The 15,676-nt window shown below is 38.4% G+C and overlaps 1 protein-coding gene across 9 annotated transcripts in view; it reads left to right on the top strand.

Annotated features, from left to right (window-relative positions):
- The window catches only part of ppp1r12a (protein phosphatase 1, regulatory subunit 12A), a 100,828-nt gene that overhangs the window by 54,318 nt on the left and 30,834 nt on the right, over positions 1–15,676 (top strand). For 7 of the 9 annotated variants that reach the window (XM_036577189.1, XM_036577196.1, XM_036577192.1 and 4 more), the window contains exons 4-12: positions 279–438; positions 1,767–1,911; positions 2,810–2,884; positions 3,680–3,771; positions 3,920–4,077; positions 5,147–5,292; positions 9,034–9,264; positions 11,223–11,311; positions 12,102–12,218. In XM_036577189.1, the coding sequence (XP_036433082.1) occupies positions 279–438; positions 1,767–1,911; positions 2,810–2,884; positions 3,680–3,771; positions 3,920–4,077; positions 5,147–5,292; positions 9,034–9,264; positions 11,223–11,311; positions 12,102–12,218 (1,213 nt within the window). Of the gene's footprint in view, positions 1–278; positions 439–1,766; positions 1,912–2,809; positions 2,885–3,679; positions 3,772–3,919; positions 4,078–5,146; positions 5,293–7,153; positions 7,262–9,033; positions 9,265–11,222; positions 11,312–12,101; positions 12,219–15,676 lie in introns of all 9 variants that reach the window. The other 2 variants (XM_036577198.1, XM_036577197.1) reach the window with 2 other exon arrangements.

The raw sequence follows: 15,676 nt of genomic DNA, 5'->3' as shown, positions 1-15,676 counted from the left end.
GAATCCTTTATTATCATTATAATTTTTTATTTTATTTTAATAAATTTGTGCTTTATTTATTTATTTTGTGAAGACAACTTATTTTTGAATAATACAATTATTTAAAAAAAAAATTTAAAGTGCTCCTTTGTGTGCTACTAAATTTTCCTTTCTGCTACCTGTTAGCTCCAGTGCTAGCACCCAAAACAGTAAATGCTTAAACGGTCCAACTGAAATTGTTGTACAGACACTAATCCCGGGCTCTTGTGTCCCCATCCCTCCCTTTGCTTTTACTGCAGGAGTGGACATCGAAGCGGCCAGGAAGGAGGAGGAGCGGATTATGCTGCGGGACGCCAGGCAGTGGCTCAACAGCGGCCAGATCAACGACGTCCGACACGCCAAATCCGGAGGAACTGCACTGCATGTTGCTGCCGCAAAGGGCTACGCGGAGGTTTTAAAGTGAGTTTTACTTGTTTCTAGCTGTAGCTCTAGCAGGTATATCAAAAGGTTGAAATGATTGCAAAGAGATTTTGGTTTCACCTTCTTTTAGCCATGCTTCTAGCAGATATTATGGTGTCAGCAGGCTTATACAGACTTTTTAAAGAGAGTAATACTGAAGGGCTAAAAGGACTACCTGGAGGTTGTCAAGTAAGTTTCAACTGCTTTGCGCTGTTCGTCTAGCAGTTTTTGGAATATCAACAAGCTAAAGGGCTACCCTGGTGTTTCTCCTGCATTATAACATTAAAGGGCAGAAAGGGCTGCATACAGGCTCTTATTTGCGTTATTCTTCTAGTGTAGAGTTGGCTGTTAAAGCTGTCTGCTTGTCTCAGTCAGTGTAGATTATGCTGAGCTGGTAAAAGTGCCCTGTTTAGGTGGTAAGCAGGAAGATTGTGTCCTGTTCAGACGCACCCTTCTGTCTGTCATAAACGCCACTTTAACTCATCACGGAGGTACTGAATGGAGCTCCATCACTCCAGAGGATGCAGTTCCACTGCTCTACGGCCCAATGCTGGGGGGCTTTATACCTCACTAGGTGACGCTTGGCGTTAGGAATGGTGATCTTAGGCTGCTGCTTATGTGCTGCTGCTCCCAAGCATCTCATTCAATTGGTTAATGTTTTTTCTACAGAGATTATACAAACTGTGTATGTGTAATTTAACAGCAGTGACAGCAATGAATACACCTTAAAGTAGCTAAATTCGCTCATTAGAAGAGGTGTGTAGATACTTCTTGGACATATATTTACACATTTTGCAAGTCTGTTATAGCAGAAGACTCACTGTGTTGTGTTAATCTGTTTTGTAGGCCAAGAATGCCAGAAAATCCACTTTTTCTAGCTTGATGCTTGAATGCTGCACATAGTGTGGCTCAGTGCCTGTTACTTGTGGTTGTCTTGTGATGTACGCAGCACATGGGTGTTTGGTTGCTTAAAACCTGTCAATATTATAGGCTGTAATTAAAATTGCAGCTCTCTTGATTTGAAAATTGCACTCTGTCAGATTGCAGTTTCAATATAAAATGATTAATCTTTCAGCCTTACTTAGACGTTTTATGTTATGGTGAATAAAATCATAGGTCTAATTTTTTTTTATACATTTAAAAAATTTTATTGATTTCAGCAATAAAACAGAAACTTTTTTTGCTTGCTTTCTGAGTTTTCTAGTTAGTGAATGCTGCACTGCATCCTCTTTATTAGAGGCTAAGATTAGATTGCATCATCAAATCCGAGGAAGCCCTGATTTGTTTAATCTGATGGTGCTGTTTTTGTGGCTTTGGCTGTTTTTCAGGCTTTTAATCCAGGCAGGGTATGATGTAAATATTAAAGATTATGATGGCTGGACGCCGCTCCATGCTGCTGCTCACTGGGGTAAAGAAGAAGCCTGTAGGATTCTGGTGGAGAACATGTGCGACATGGACATCGTCAACAAAGTGGTATGTATCTGATAAAATTTCTGACCTACAGTACCGGGTTTAGAACTGTTTATCAGGGCAGTAATTTTGTTTTTGCCAATAAAAACACAATACGGATCATTCAAACTAATTATTTCAAACTTAGACAATTTACAAATTAAAAGCGGTAATTAAGACAGTAATAGGCTAAATATGTACAAAATCATTGTTCATAGGGTATTTTCTATTGAGAGGGGTCACAAACAATCCTTAAATTTCAGCTTGTGAAAGTAATACTTAATTTTTTTTTTATTTGTTTAGTATTTCCTTGGTACTTTTTAAGAACTTTTTTGATCTTTTAAAGTGAAGTTAAAAGATGTAGATTTATCATGAGTTTAACTTTTAAATATATATATATATATATATATATATATATATATATATATATTAAAAAAGTTGTTGAAAAAATGTCCCACATTTTCAGATCACTACCGAAACACAACGATGAGTTTTTTTTTTTTTTGCATTTTAGTGCAGGAGTGCCTGTCTCTCATGGCCACAGTTAGATCTCTATTGTTTTGAAGTAATTGTCTGAAAATCAGTGTGTAACATTAGGGATTAATAATTGCGACATCAGATAGATGTTTAGATTTGACCAGTATTTGAATGTGTATTTTTTGAACTCCAGAAGAGCAGAATGTGATGCTGGACTACTGCACTACAGTATATACATTGTTTATTTTAATACATTTGTAGATTTACAGAAATAAATATTATTTTTCTCTGTAACGCTAATCCTGGTCTAGTTACAATTTCTGCATTATATAAAGGTTTGTGTTTCGGCATCAGCAGATATGTGCATGATAATGGATATAAGTAGTGAGCCCAGAGTTCATATCAGTTTTTTTATTTAATGACTCATGAGGATTTTTGTCTTTAGGGTCAAACAGCGTTTGATGTAGCTGATGAAGATGTCTTGGGCTATTTAGAAGAGCTGCAAAAGAAACAGAATCTGGTAAGTTTTGCTTCTTTCAGGAATTGATAGCTGGCGATCCATACTTGCCCTTTTAAAGTGAAAGTAGACTGTATGCACCATCAAAAAAAAAGAAATAATAAAAAATAAGTGAAATGGAGATACATGGTTTTCTTTGGACAGCAACAATGTATGCTTAACTTTTTTATATCCTTAACTACTTGTTAACCAGGGTATATTTTGGTCTGTCCATCTGAATTTACATGACCAAATCGTAAGGCAGTATTCAGTAACTGCATGAAATAACTATATTTATTCATTTATTTATTGTTAAAGCTCCTGTCAAATTAACAGAAAATGTGTTTTATGATTATACACATATTGCTATGTAATTTGCTGCTGAAAGCCAAAAATCTTAGATGCTCTCTGTATTATTTTATAAAAATAATGTTTACAGAGTATATCACTGAAGAGACGCCATCTGTTTATAGTTTATAGCCCAGATTTGTGGAAAAATGGGTCAACTTTCAGTAGACAAAAAAATTGTGAGTTCAGCTTCTTTTATCATAAGGGTTTAAAATTACATTACCCATCTATAAGCGTTTTGGAACCACCGGTGGTTCCAAGGAGTTGAAAAGGTTAAAACTATAACTCATTTGAAAAACGCATTTATATATCTGCTTTAATTTAGCTTAATAAAAGGTTCTGGATATTAGTTTTATAGGTTTTCAAATTATTTCCTAACTGAATTCAGCATTGTTCTTCCCCTAAGTGCTAAAGGCAGTCTGTCACTTTGCTTTCAGCTTTACATACCTAATGCACTGATTATTCTTGCAGCTTATGAGTGAAAAGAAGGACGTTAAGAAGTCTCCGTTAATAGAAACTACGACCACTGGGGACAATAATCAATCTGTGAAACCAGTCAAGAGGTAAATGGCTTTTTTCTGCTTGCTGGGGGAAGATGTCTGAACGTAATTGATTTACTTTCTATATGACTTTGTCTTTCAATAAGGTCAAGCAACATGCCTTTTAATTTATGAATGTAGTGATTTACAGCTGTGTGTGTCTGTGTTTCAGCAAAGAGACTCTTTTACTAGAGCCAGAGAAGAACGCTCCACGTATAGAGACGCTGGAGCCAGAAAAGGTGGATGAAGAAGAGGAAGGAAAGAAGGATGAGTCCAGCTGCTCTAGTGAGGAAGAGGAGGAGGAAGATTCCGAGTCTGAGAACGAAGCAGGTGAGTTACGCCAAGGGGTTTCCGTGCAGTGCTCAGACCCACCACTCTACATTTTTAATCTGTTTCTGCTGTAAAAGTGGACTGCAGGCTAGTGTGGTTTTTGGTACCTATCAACACGTGTGTGTGTGTGTGTGTGTGTGTGTGTGTGTGTGTGTGTGTGTGTGTGTGTGTGTGTGTATATATATTTTTTTTTGTAGGTCAAGAGTGGCTTATTATTCTAGGATGCCCTTTCACATTTTAAATAGAATAATTTTAAACAGTCAAAGTGAACCTATTTTTTTTTTTGTTGTGCAAAGTAGTGTTTTGTAACACTAACATCTCCACAGGTTTGCCAGAATGTCAAATGTTGAATGCTAAATGTTGTTTGATGCTTAATTTGGCCTCTTGTTCGCCAGATTTTTGTTTGAATTTTCTATTCCACCTTAAAAGTAGCAGCAATTCCATTCTGGCAGCTGTTCAGGTGCCTAAATGTAACTGCTGCACCATTTAAGGTGAAACCAGAAATTTGAGTAAGAAGCCAACTTCAGCTTTGTTGAATTTCTCAAATCATTTATCTCATATGTGTGTTCAGTTTGTTCACGCTTCCGACAATCAGACACTGCTAGAATTTGGAAAATATTACAGTCGTTCATGCCTCAGTACCAGCTGGTCCATGGCTTGTTTTTCACTCAAGGCCCCGAGACCGTGGCCTTTTCTGATGCAGCTGATTAGGTCAGGTGGATTCTTACATAGTACGAGAGGAAACCACACGTCCATGTTGGGGTAACCCTGAACCCAAAAATGCCGGCCGTTCTTTTGTGTCTGCTGCCTTGAAAACAAAGTGGACTATTTCAAATGCAGCTGACTGGGCAGCAGGAGGCGATCGTGGGTCTGGTGCACTTTCATTTTCATTTGAAATGTGACTAACGTACCAAAACAGGCCATAGTTTGAGTGGTCTGCACTGCTTGTACGTCGTGTTGTCTCTGTTTATTTGTGGCGCAGAAATGTGCGGAAGATGGGATTTCCTGGACTGGAACGAGGGACCACTGTTTGCTATATCAGCCTTTTTCTTTCCTTTTCTTTTTTCAGACAAGACCAAGTCATCTGCTCCAGTCAGTAATTCCACCTCTAACAGCACAGCACCCACCCCAGTCCCCACTCCCACAAGCATCACTGTCTCATCCCCCACCAGCCCCACCAACCAGGTGACAACCCCCACCTCACCTGTCAAAAAGGTAAGCATCTGTTTCTGAGTGTGCCGTCTAAATCTCCTTCTGTACATTTCTCCAGTATAAAGTGAAGGGGCATTTTTTTAAGCACTTTAAAATTTGACCTTGATTTAAATTGAAGTCTTGAACTCTTATCTGTAACATCTGTAGTCTTTGGTGCCTGCAGTGAACGCGTATAGTGATTTTAGCCATTTTTAAGGTTTAGTTAGCGCTGCATGAGCTTTGAGGTCAAGGGGGACACATTCAGTGGAGGCAGAGAAAAGTGGAGAAATAGGTGGAGCGTGTGGTGGGTTTCCAGGAAAGCAGGTGTATATGTATGTGTGGGAGTCCGACTGGTACAGCATGCACACTGTGGAGGAGAAGAGATAAAATGGCCCCCTCTCTGTCTGTTTTTTTTGTCTTTGCTGCCCTCTACAGGAGAGAGAGACAACTGCAACAGACTAAGAAAAGTCTAGACCAGTCATTCTTAGCCCCCCATGTTTTTTTTATTTTTATTTATTTATTTTTTTTTTTTTATGTAAGCCTGCCGTTTTGGGTGGGGACAACAGTCATTGCAGTTTTTTGGATTGATTTAATTTGATATGGCCTGTTGTTTTAAGTCGGGGGTGTCCAGGCTTATCCACAAAGGGGTGATGTAGCTGCAGGTTTTCATTCCAGACGTGCAGAAGCACATTTGATTCAGCTGGGCTCGTAACTACGGGTGTCACGATATGCAAAATTCATTTTTCAATTTTTTTAACATGTTGCCCACAAGGTAACATGCCAGTCATGCTACAGTGATACAGACATACATTATGATACAGTGATGTAGTACAGTACACTGTGATACAGTACAGTGATACACCAGTACAGTATTATATAATACAGTACAATACAATATGATACAGGACAGTACAGTATCATACAGTGATACAGTACCATGCAATGCAGTACAATGATGCAGTGCTATATGGTGTGATAAAATACCATACAGTGCGTTACAGTGATGCAAAATATCAGGAATTAAACCATCTTTGTGTTGAGTTGCACATGTGGTGGGTACAAATTCAATTCCAAGGACAAATCTCTGTTTGGTTGATTTGCTTTTTGCAAGTATGGCATGTTGTTGTTCACCTGCTGCACAGAGCACAGGGAGTTTATTAGTAGCATTAACTAAGACCCCAGCAAAAAAAGGAAATATGTATTGCCTTTTCTTATTCACTTCAATTGTTTATACATGTATAGTTTTCTTTATTTATAAGGTGTGACTGAGCGATTTTTTTTTTCCTCTTTTTAGTTTTTTCTTTCTTTATCATTCCTGTTCCATAAAGTGTCCATGTACTCTTTACTTTGTTTCTGTCATTCACTCGCTTTCTCTCTTCCTCTCTCTTCTACTCTCTATCTCTTTTTCTTTCTTTGTACGTCTTTTTTCTTTCTCTCTTTAATTCTCTTCTTTTGTCTGTTCCTTTCCTCTTTTCTTTCTCTTTCATTCCCCCTTTTCTTTTTTCTTCCCTTTATCTTCTCTTTCTTTTTCTTTCTTTCTTTCTTTCTTTCTTTCGTTCTTTCTTTCGTTCTCTCTTTCCTATTTTGTCATTCTCTCACTCTTCTCCCTGTTTCTTCTTTTTTCTCTCTTTTCTTCACTCTCTTTTCATTCTTTTTCTTACCTCTTTTGTTATCTTTCTGTCTCGTCTTTTGTCTCTTTTTTCCCTTTCTTTTCCCTTTCTTTTCTCTTTCTTTTCATTGTCTTTCTTTCTTTCCCATTCTCTTTATTTTCTCTATTTATTTCTCCTCTTCTCTTCTCTTCTCTTCTCTTCTCTTCTCTTCTCTTCTCTTCTCTCTCTCACACTGTCTCTCTCTCCGTTCTTGCTCTTGTTCTGAATGGCTTTAGTCTGATATTATTACTGCCCTTATTCCTGTGGGGGAAGCTGCCTGTCCTGCATTGTGGCGTCAAGGCTTGCGAAAAACTGGCATTTCTCTTGTGCCCAAAAAAGCGATGGTGAGGCTTCAGTGTGTTCCAGCGTTTGTGTTTTTTTTCAGTACCCAGCTACCCAACTACCAGTATAAACCCCTCCCATGACCATGTGCCTAACCAATCAGAAAACTGCCTAATCCAAGACCATAACCTCTCCTCTCATTGGCTCAGTGCATGGTGCTGTTGTTGTCAGTCATGGCTGTGGAGTGCGTCCCGTCACTAAAACTGTATTTATTATGCTAGGATGTGCTCGCTGTTTGAGTAATAGGATTAGCCTAAATGTGTAACAGTTAAAGCAATAGTCTGACAAACTCATTCACACAGTTTCATCACCTTACCCCCAGATATCAGCCAAGACATGTTTGGTGTCTAAAGTTTGCTTCGTATTTATAGATAACAGTTTGTCAGAAACCACGTAAGAAGGTCTATTTCAGATTACTTAACAACTCAACACAGTTTGAGGACACTACGATGATTTAGGCATGCAGTTAGCACCATGCTTATAAGCTTCTGCTACTAGTCAGCTTCATTAGACTTGTGACTCTAGCAGAAAAACTAAAGAAGCAAACTTCTGACACCAGACATGTCTTGGCTGATGGACTGCACTTGTGGTAAGGGGAGGAAAGCTGTAAAGATTAGATTTTATTGCAGAACTATAGCTTTAACTTTGATCTAACAGGTTGAACGGATATATTAATGTACTAAGACTAACCGCTATAAAGTGGTGAAATGTGTTTGTCTTGCCATAAGACACAGAATTCAGTTTTGAGAGTTTTGTAGAAATTTGTATTATTTTTATTATAATTATTATTATTAAGTCAGTATTGGAATGTTAGGGCTGTTTAAGCATGTGAAGGCTTTTGTTTCCTATACCTTTCTTAATATTTTTATCTGAAGGTCATCAAGTGTGTGTTTTTTTTTGTTGTTTTTGTTTTTGTTTTTCGGGAATGGATAAACCAGCACTTCCTCTCCAGCTGCCCTCCTGCTTTTATCTTTCTGCCCCCACCCTATTTTTTTTACCATACAGAGTAGACAATGACAGTTTTACCTTTACCCCAATGCTGCGAATTCAGATACAAAGATTTTCCCAATTATGTCATTAAGCCACAGTCACACTAGCAGTTTGCAGTTTTTGAGTTCTTGAGATGTAATTGTGACCAAGACAGGGCCGTAGGATTGATGATGACAAAAGTCTGTAAATGAAAATAAATAAGTTAATAAAATGGCTGTGAGTTGCCATTTTAACTGTGGGTAGCAATATGCTAAGCTGCCAGTGCTTCTATATGAATGACCACCTTTGCAAGCTTATTAGCAGTTTTGCTATTGAACACAATACAGTTTTGCAAGAACTCAAAGTTTTGCACATAAACTTCTTTGCAAATGAATGTTGTCACCATTAAACCCTTGATGCTAAAGATTCCCATTGAAATTATTATAATTTTGCAAATTATTATAAGTTTTGCTATTATAATGTTAGTATGACTGGGGCTTAATTAAGCCAAAACACACATGCTGTTGCTAAATGAAATAATCACAGAAGCTCACCAAAATTCACCTTTTAAGTTTTGCTCACGGAATTTCATTTCAGCAGGACGTCTTTAATCTGAAGCCCTTGATTATTTTTTGAATTTCACTGTCAAAAAGCTGGTGTGACTGGGCCTTTAGTCTGGCTTCTCTGTGAACTTGCACTGTAGCTGCAAAAGCAACAGTGTATACGTTTGACATTTTGTGGCTTTTCTGAGGTCATGGGTCACCTGTAAGCTTTATCTTTTCTTCATCTCCTTCCCTCTCTTCAGGTGAGTGTACCTGTTGGTAAGGTGTCCCAGGTGTCCCCTAAAGAGGAGGAGCGTAAAGACGAGTCTCCGGCCTCCTGGAGGCTGGGCCTGAGGAAGACGGGCAGCTATGGAGCTCTGGCGGAGATCAGTGCTGCTAAAGAGGCTCAGAAAGACAAGGATACAGCCGGAGTGATGCGGTCAGCTTCATCGCCCCGCCTGTCATCCTCGCTGGACAACAAGGACAAGGATAAGGTCAGCGCAGCAGCATTGTTTATAGTAGGGATTGCATAGGCTAGTGGAGTAATATATCCACGTCCGGTGGGCCCTGTGGGCGTATGTGGACTAGATGAGGACAGTGCTGGCGTTTAGTAATGCCTACAGCAGTGGTAGTGAACGGGCAGGAGGAGAGAATAGACAGCATTTTTTCCCCCACTAAACACAAAAGAGATATGACGTTTAAACTGTTGCGGCAAACCCTTGTTGTGCGCCACCCTGTACAGCGGCAAGATTGAACCACGTCATCACGGAAGGGTTTTTTTGATATGCTACAACAACACAATGACAAATACAGTCATTGGCAACGCGTTTCAAGGTCAGCACAGTGGGAGTTAAATAAATGTGAACTTGTGCAGCGTAGCTCTGCACAGCATGGCAGAAACCACCTCATTAAAAGTGCTCACTTAAAACATATTTGCTGTGTTAATGTGAGAGTGTTTTTAGGGTTCACTCAGCATCACCAAGAACCACCTATTTTAAAAAGAAAAGGCCATTGGGTCGGTGTGCAAACTGACCTGAACTTTTAACATGAGGGTCAGGGCCAAGTCAATAAAAAGCACAATAAAAACAGACAAACTTGAAACAAAGTGGTTTACATGTTCATTTGCTGCTGAATGCCTTAAAGAAAACTTTTGTAATATTAAAAACAGGATACTGTAAACTTTTTTATTTATTTATTATTTTTTTTAATGTGGCATCTATGGATCTGAATTGCTCTTTGGTGTCTAGTACCCTGAGGCCTATTTTGCAAAGCAAAATTTCTTTCATAGCCAGCCAACGTGAAGCTTAACTCTGTCTATCCCTATAACTTGTGGATCACATTTTAACGATGTGTCGCCATGGCAAATTATGCTGCAGGCCTAACCTGTTCCAGGGTAGGTCAAGTTTGGGATTTCTGATCATTAACAACATCCTTTGGACTAATCAGGAAAAGCCAACTAATGGAAGTCTTTTCACTGTTATAAAAACTTTACTTTTTGTATTTGTATCTAGTATGATTTCTTTTTCCTTCTTTGGAGAATAAGCTGCTCAGCTGTTCACGTTTGGCTGTTCATCATAAACATTTTGTATTAATTTGCGCAATTTTGAGGATTAATTACAGTATTTAAACTTGGGTTGACAGAGAAAGTTGTTAACTGCTGTTAACTGCAGTTGTTGGGGTTTGTGAAGCTGAAATTTGTGAAATTAGGAGCCCTGGTGTATAGCAGAGTATGCTGAAGGCCTTTTTCCAGTGGGCTGTGCAATATGGTCTGTGATCATGAGTTTTATCATTTTCACTACTTAATCATACCATACCATATGTGCTAAATTTGGTTACCCTTCTTCGCAGAGTTCCAAGCGTACTGAACCTGCTACAGGGTGCTTGGTCACATGCATTTCTCACATCATGTGTCATGTCCTCACAACTCAAACAGCCATCTTTTATATAAACAGTAGCTTACCAGAATTGCTGTTCACATAAAACCAAATGCTGTATAAGGTAAATCAGAACACGAAACTTCTCCATTGTTGCTACTGTTGTTTGCATTTACTGTTAACATTAGCGTCACAAGAGAAATCATGTGGCCACGTGGCCAACATCTGGAGAACTAATGGTTCTGTCGTGCGGGAAATGAACATGGGTACTCGACTAGGGTATAGTTTTGGATTCAGATTAGTAACTCAAAGCCAGTACTCAAACAGTAATTTAAAAAAGTAAGTTCAATTTGATAAATACAAAGGATAAGACAATATGAGATAGTATAGTATACAAAATGTAGCTACTGCATAAAGAGTACAGACATGAATACAACATTTGTACAAGTTATGTGTAAATAGAAATAGTACCTTAGCATCCTCGACTAGTGATTGTAGTTCATTACAGATGGCAGCATCGTAATGGCCTGTAGATGATACCAGCAGTCTGAATAAACGCTTCTTTCTTCATCCCACAGGAGAAAGAAAAAACTCGTTTGGCGTACGTCGCTCCCACCATCCCCCGGAGACTCGCGAGCACATCGGACATGGACGAGAAGGAGAACAGGTAACAGAGGCAGTTGCGAATGCGTGTGCCTGCGTGTGCGCATTGCTGGAAAAGCCCCCCTACTGTTCACTGCTGTGTTCTGCAGTGTGATTTCGCAGGCCTAAATGTCGCTGAGCATGGTGTGTTGGCTTACACAGCTGCTGTACACATTGGAGCAGGGATTAGAAATGGAAATTCATAATACAATATAAACTGTTGTATATATGGCTAAGAGTTCAGGTATAGTCAGAATATCACCCAATTTTTATTTATTTTTTTTTTTAATTAAATTGAAAATTCCGGTTGCTTTTCATAGGCTAAGATAGTCTTCAAGGAATTTGTTTATTCAGACAAACAGTAAGTAAGTAGAATATAGGCTGGAAGAAAACAAAGACTGTTTAGGGAGTTCTGCTGTTTGTACAATAAAAACACTGTACTAGGGCTATAATGGTGAACACATTTTCACGTTAGTGCAGAATTAGCCCTTTTATGTACAATATAGGACTCAGTTTTTAAAGATCTAGTGAAAATTGAGCTTGTACCATTTCATACTGTCACCCAGTACTGTATTACAAGAATCTAAGAATTAATGTACTAATCAGAATCTTAGTAGACTATATTAATATTCATCCTACAAATACAATTTTTTTTTAAAACAAGTAAACGTTTTACCTTCTTAAACGTTCTTGACACTTACAAAGCCTACACTGAAGGAAGTTGTACATACACACACACACCCCTGGCACATTAAGTGTGTGTGCCTGGTGGTGTGCGTGGAAGCCGTGGTGCTATTGTAGCTTCTGGTTCTCAGGGATTCAGCAGCTAGTCTGGTGCGCAGTGGTTCGTACACACGGAGGCGCTGGGACGAGGAGCTGAAGAACAGCGATGGAACCGCTTTGCAGAACAGAACATCCAGCTACCAGCGCAGGTTAGCTTTTATGCAGAACCGGACGCAGGTTATACTTTCTCTAGAGAAGTGGTCCGCAAGTATATGCGCACAGGACTTTTTGGCTCATCATGTCTGCACAAAATTAAATAAAGGGCACTGTGGAATGCTTTAGCATTAGCTAGGAAACAGTTGCTAAGTTACCCTAGTTAGCTTTAGTATCCTTAACTGATGTTAGCAATGTAGGCTTATAAAAATACTTCAGCGATTATGTTTTAAAAACAGAAAAAGGCTGGTAACTACTCATAACAGAGAAAGATAATAAGTTATAGGCTGTTAAAGACAATATAGGTGCACCTTTACTCATCATTTTACATGGAGGTTTTGCCCCTTGTAAAATTTTCCTGCGGACCACTCCTCTAGAACCAGGAGATCTGGCTTTTAACGTCTTCATATCCTTCAAGCCAACCTGCCCTTAATAGCATATTGCTAAATCACTAGAACTAGATGCTTAACTATAACAGCTGTGGGAGTAGATGTTACATAACTAACATCATTCTAATGAATATTCTTTTAGACTTGCATCATTAATCTAGCCTAGATGTCATCATTCATTTGCTTATGCTGTTGTTTGGTAATGGTATAACTGCTCCAAGCATGCATGCGCTTGTTTTTTGAACATGTGCATGGTGTGACAGTGATGCCATGCATATGATCCTGATTTACCTGTCATTCCACAACTGCACCTGTCAGGCCTTTTTCTGTTCTTGTTTTTCTATGTCAGATTTCACTTTATGTTTCTCTTTAGACGTTTGGCAAAAATCAAACGTAATATTTTTCCCCCTTAGCCCACATGCAGTTGATCAGTAAGGATGTTTGCTGTCTGAAGTTTGCTTCTTTAGTTTTAGCACTGGAGCTATGAGGCTAATGTACCTAACAAGTAATGAAAGCTTGTTAGCAGACCCAGGCAGGTTGTTAAGTAATCTCGAATATACTTGGTTGTGTGGGTTCTGACACTGTATCATTTACTGTTATCTATAAACATGGACAAAACGCTTAGCTAAAAACAGTAGCGGTATTTTGAGGACTGAATCGGGGAGAAGCTGAGAATGATGAGAGACTACACGGACCTTTAATTTTCTCTGCTGTACACACCTCGTTCAGCTCAAGAAGGGATTATTTAGCTAATAATATAAGGTATTTTAACCAGGGAAACCAAAATTATGCAGTGCAGGGGTTGCAGAACTGGAGCTGGGGAACTCTGCACTAACTGCAGTAGCAAACTTACAAAATCTCCTTTGCCAAAACACGATGTAGTTTTCTGAACCAAACGACCTTCAGTCTTACATTTAACGTTTGTTTCTCCATTCAAACGTCATTTAAATCTCCAGAAACAGAGAAGTTATACCCAGCTGTTTGCAGCTCCGTTAGGGGGACAACCGCTTATCTCTCAGCTATTAAGGCCAGCATTGTTCACATCTGTGTTAATTCGCTGATGTCGCCTATGATCAGAGTTTTTTCTCCTCTTTGTGCAACACCATGGGATCTTTTACCCACCCTAACGTGAAGAGCTGGTAGGCTTCTGTGCTTTTTAATGCTTTAAGACACTCTTCAGTAGGGAGAGGGTTGTGTATGAGATAAATAAATATGTCAGGAAAACACAAATGTAGTAGCTTTCCATCAGTTTAAGCGGGGCTAGGAATTCAGGTGAAACTGTGTAAGGATCGCAGCCTATTTTATCAACTTTATCGAGGTAACTTTTTTTCTCTTCTAAAGTAAGGTGAGTAATTTTAGCCATCTTTCACCTCTAGTTACGGTCGTGCGGAGCAGCGAAGCCAGAAATTTGGTCCCAAATATGGCGGCCATAACAGAAAAATCATATGACTGAAACCCTAGGGTAGAAACAATGTTGTGCAGTGTCAGAAACCACATAAACAAGTGTATTTAAAATGCTTTACATTTCAACACAGTTTGATGCTAGGCATACAGTTAGCATCATGCTAGTTAGCATGCTAATAATCTTCCATTTTGTTAGCTACATTTGCCTCGTAGCTTCAGTGCAAAACTAAAAGCTGCAAACTGCAGGCACCAAACATACCTTGGCTGGTCAACTACATTTGAAATAAGGGGGAAACTGTACATTTGATGTTTTGCCAAGTCAGTTCTCTTGAATTCTGGAGGGTCGTAGAACTGCACAGTTACGGTTCCCAGCTCCAGAACATCTCAGTCAATTTGATTATTAACTAGTGAGTTAATAAATCAAATTAACTGTGAGGTGTTTCAAGACGGCAAACACTAAACTGTGAAAGTTGAATGTTTTATGTCCTGTAATAGTATGTTCTTTTATACAGCTTGCTAGTATTAGTTTTCATTTTATTTAGATATCAAGGGAGGAGGTTATAATGCGCTTTTGACCTCCAGGTCAACTACTTAGAAGTTGTTTACGTATAAGAAACCAAGGCTTGTGCAAGTTACCCAGTTTTCAATTTGTCTGTGTTTTGTCTGTTCATATATAAATGTATGTTTGTGTGCATTTGTGTGTATGACTAAGTAGATGGTCTGGGTGATAAATTCGTAACAATAACTGCCCCAGTCAAACATTGTCTGTTACATGTATATACATATGCAGTGAGGGAAAACAATGTTCAGACACTTTTATTTTTGTTCTTTAATACATTTCCAGTGCAAATGTACACACAAAATGTCTTTTGCATTTATAGATATGAGTAATATGTATGTATTTATAAGCATAAACACAAAAAAAAACAAAACTCATATGGAAAAGGGTATCAGGCACTTAAAATATACATATTTAAAGTTCTGCATATTAATGTAAAGCTAAAAAACTTGTGCGTGGTCATCACGTTTTGAGAAAGAAGGATTGCCGGTATCATTCAAAGAACGCCACCCACAGCGAAGTACGAAGTTGGGAGCGACATGAAGGGGAATTGAAGACTGTTTGCCAAGAGAAATAGACCAACACTGAACAGCAATGCTGCAAAAAGCTGTTTACTTCTTACTTTAGATGTCTCAAAGCTGTAATAGCCAACAACAGCTATGCAAAAAAGCGCCGGTTATTAATTTGTGGTGTCTGAATACATTTTCCCAATCAATTTCATTTAAAAACATTATCTTTGTTGATACTTATTTTCATATTTATAAGAAAAAGAAATACACTTTTAAAAAAAGTATTCTTTTTGCTCATGTTTAGAAGTACCAAAGGCATCATGTGTAAATTTGAAGTGGATATATGCACTGCAAGTGTGTTAAATAACAAAAAAGTGTCTGAATACTTGCTTCTTCTCACTGTATATATTATAATTTATAATACATAAAGGAGGGTCACAGTTGTAAGAAACAGGCACAAACAGGTATACACATCTGTTTAGTCAATAGAGGTAGATGAAAAAAATTACAATATCAGCAACAAAAATAAGAAAGAATTAAAGGGGATTCCACTGTTTTTTTCTGCATAGTTAAATGGTTAAGCTGTAAATAAA

Source organism: Colossoma macropomum, unplaced genomic scaffold (genome assembly GCF_904425465.1).
Source record: "Colossoma macropomum unplaced genomic scaffold, Colossoma_macropomum, whole genome shotgun sequence".
Classification (NCBI taxonomy): domain Eukaryota; kingdom Metazoa; phylum Chordata; class Actinopteri; order Characiformes; family Serrasalmidae; genus Colossoma; species Colossoma macropomum.
The sequence above is the reverse complement of the archived record's forward strand: the minus strand, read 5'-3'. Positions and strand labels throughout refer to the sequence as shown.